The sequence below is a fragment of the Anopheles aquasalis genome, chromosome 3 (assembly GCF_943734665.1).
Source record: "Anopheles aquasalis chromosome 3, idAnoAquaMG_Q_19, whole genome shotgun sequence".
Taxonomy (NCBI): Eukaryota; Metazoa; Arthropoda; class Insecta; order Diptera; family Culicidae; genus Anopheles; species Anopheles aquasalis.
Window position 1 is genome coordinate 8,742,501 of NC_064878.1, and position 2,500 is coordinate 8,745,000.

The 2,500-nt window shown below is 43.8% G+C and overlaps 1 protein-coding gene across 21 annotated transcripts in view; it reads right to left on the reverse strand.

The window, feature by feature from the left end:
• Window positions 1–2,500, reverse strand: part of LOC126577456 (MAP/microtubule affinity-regulating kinase 3-like) — a 52,141-nt gene that overhangs the window by 17,666 nt on the left and 31,975 nt on the right. For 15 of the 21 annotated variants that reach the window (XM_050239092.1, XM_050239091.1, XM_050239086.1 and 12 more), the window contains 2 exons: window positions 2,339–2,500; window positions 765–1,142 (listed from right to left, as the gene is read on the reverse strand). The exon at window positions 2,339–2,500 is cut by the window's right edge and continues 16 nt beyond it. In XM_050239092.1, coding sequence (XP_050095049.1) covers window positions 765–1,142; window positions 2,339–2,500 — 540 coding nt within the window. Of the gene's footprint in view, window positions 1–742; window positions 1,143–2,338 lie in introns of those variants that run through there. The other 6 variants (XM_050239108.1, XM_050239104.1, XM_050239102.1 and 3 more) reach the window with 2 other exon arrangements.

Genomic DNA, 2,500 nt, shown 5'->3' on the forward strand with positions numbered 1-2,500 from the left:
GTAATCATATACGATGACAGATCAAATACGAGAAGAGTTCCGAAATTAGAAAACAAAGATAGGAAAAAAAACTGTACCATCATATGCGCCGCTCGGCATGTTCATTTTGCTCTTTACGGCAGCACTTATTACACACAGCTCAAAGAAGCGTAACACATTAAAATGTAGAACGAAATTTCGAAATTTTAACTCAATAACTTTGGTTTGGTTTGGAAGCGAATCCGAATGATCGAGGAATGATGTGTAATGGTAAAGAAGAAGAACTTGAATAATGTTCTTGCGGGTGTTTCTCGAGCAACAATGAATCGCATGTGTATACAATTTATAAAATCAAATTAAATTACAAATCGATGAACTCCTTTTGGGTTATTGAACAATTATCTAAAAGATTGTTCATAGAACAAAGCATAAAATGGAACAAAATAAGGGTAGCAAAACGTAAGAAGCTAACCGCTGAACCGAATCGAAACACATATACACAAATATGAATATCGCGTCTCGATGTGAATTCAACAAATAGTTTGCTATAACATGGTATAACAGAGGCTTCGAAAACCTACGGCCTGCACGCGGCTTTAGAAAAAGAGAACTCAGAAACAAGGAGCCCAACGACCAAGGATGATTGGTCGAACCATTATAATCGTAGTCGAAATGGAGTCGAAAGATAGATAAACCGTAAACAAAACAAACAAAAAACAAAGCAAAACGGCAACGCAAGAACAGGAAAAAGTAGAAAACAACTCTAGAGAACATTGTGTTTATACCTTTGTCTGAGGGGATCATTAGTGGCGGCACTATTGGTAGTAGTACTGTCGGCCGACGGTCCAGGACTAGAGACAGATGCGCTCTTCACATGTCCCTTACCGGTACCGCCACCACCGCCTCCGCCGCCGCCGCTGCCTATGCTAACACCGCCACCACTGCCGACACTACCACCACCGTTGCCACCACCTCCGGTGCCAACGGCACCACCACTACCGGTGGTGGCGGCCGTACTTCCAGTCGTGGCACCGGTTCCCGTGCCGGTAGTGTTAGCGCCACTGCCTGCAACTCCACCACCGCCACCACCAGCATTAGCAGCGGTTGCTGAAGCCGAGTTGCCACGGTTGAACTCTGGTATAGGTGCGACGAAACTGTTGCTACTGCATCGAGTAACGTTTGATGATATGAGATACGTACACACATACACACAGATTGATAGAAATATATTGCATCACATTATTCATTTCGAAAGTAGAACATTTCGAAAAGGTTGTGTAAGTGTAATTGAAAAACAAAGGGAAAGGAAACACCACAATTCGATTTCGAGATCACGACGACGCACAGTAATGATCGACGATGAAAGTGTTTTTTGGGAAGAGAAACAGAGTAGGAAAAAGAGCGAGAAAGAGAGAGAAAGAGGAAGAGAAAAGTTAAATTAAGATGAAGACAAATTCGAGAGGAAACAAGAAAGAAAGGCAAAGAGTAGAGAGTAAAAGGCAAATAGTAAATGTAAAATGTATCTCGAATACTGTAACGATAATGACATTTGCGCAATCAATTTTCGAAACAAAAAGCAAGAGGAACAGGAACAATTGTAGGAACGCTGTGAAATCCAATTACGGGTAGATAATGGGATGATGAGCAAGTTAATGAGCCGTTTTCATATATGTACAAGACATCGGGAACTTATCGCGGGGAAAAAATCGGAACTCCGCTACTAAACACTACTTTTAGTTGCAACGAACGAAATGATGAAAACCTATTCTAACAATCGTTTCTAAGTAAACCGGGAGAAGGTAAAACTGAGCATTTTCCATCGCAAGACCTCAAACAATTGGTCAAATTGGCGAATACTTCGAGGAACCATGAATAAGAAACAAAGTGAGAGATATTCAGCCAGAGAGCGAGAGAAAGAAACGGAAGAAGGGAGAGCACCAACACCCCTGGTAAAACGCGAACTATGACGAAGTAATGCAGAATCAAACGCAAAATTCAACGCAACACCCACAAAAAAATCAAACACTATCGCCGTTTGATCTCACTTTCAAATGGTGTGGTGTTGCTGAGAGGGTGGTGGTGAGGGGGCAATCAAAACGGCAAGCCAAAAAGCATGATCATCGTATCGACAGGGATGAGTGAGGAAGCGAAAAGGAGACGCGGCGGTGTACGCGACGAATCCTGAACACACAAGCCAATGATCGGTCGACGCACAACACTTGTGTCTTTTGTAAGAAGAGCGAATGAGTGGAGCGGACTGACTGAGCGCGCGCTTCATGAGGACGACATTTGTGGCGAAAGCGAATAACGTAATAACGCTAGGTGCGATCGGATCATCGGATCAGAGGCCAATACTTACGTAGGATCCGTGGTAGAGTTTGTCTTTTCTGTGGACGACGTTTTCTCGTACAGCGTCGTCGACCGTCTGGGCATTAGGCCGGCACTGGGCCCTATAGTTCTGGGGCCATTGCTTGGATCGTATTTCGTGCCGGTACTGCTGCTGGTAGTACGCGCTTTTGCC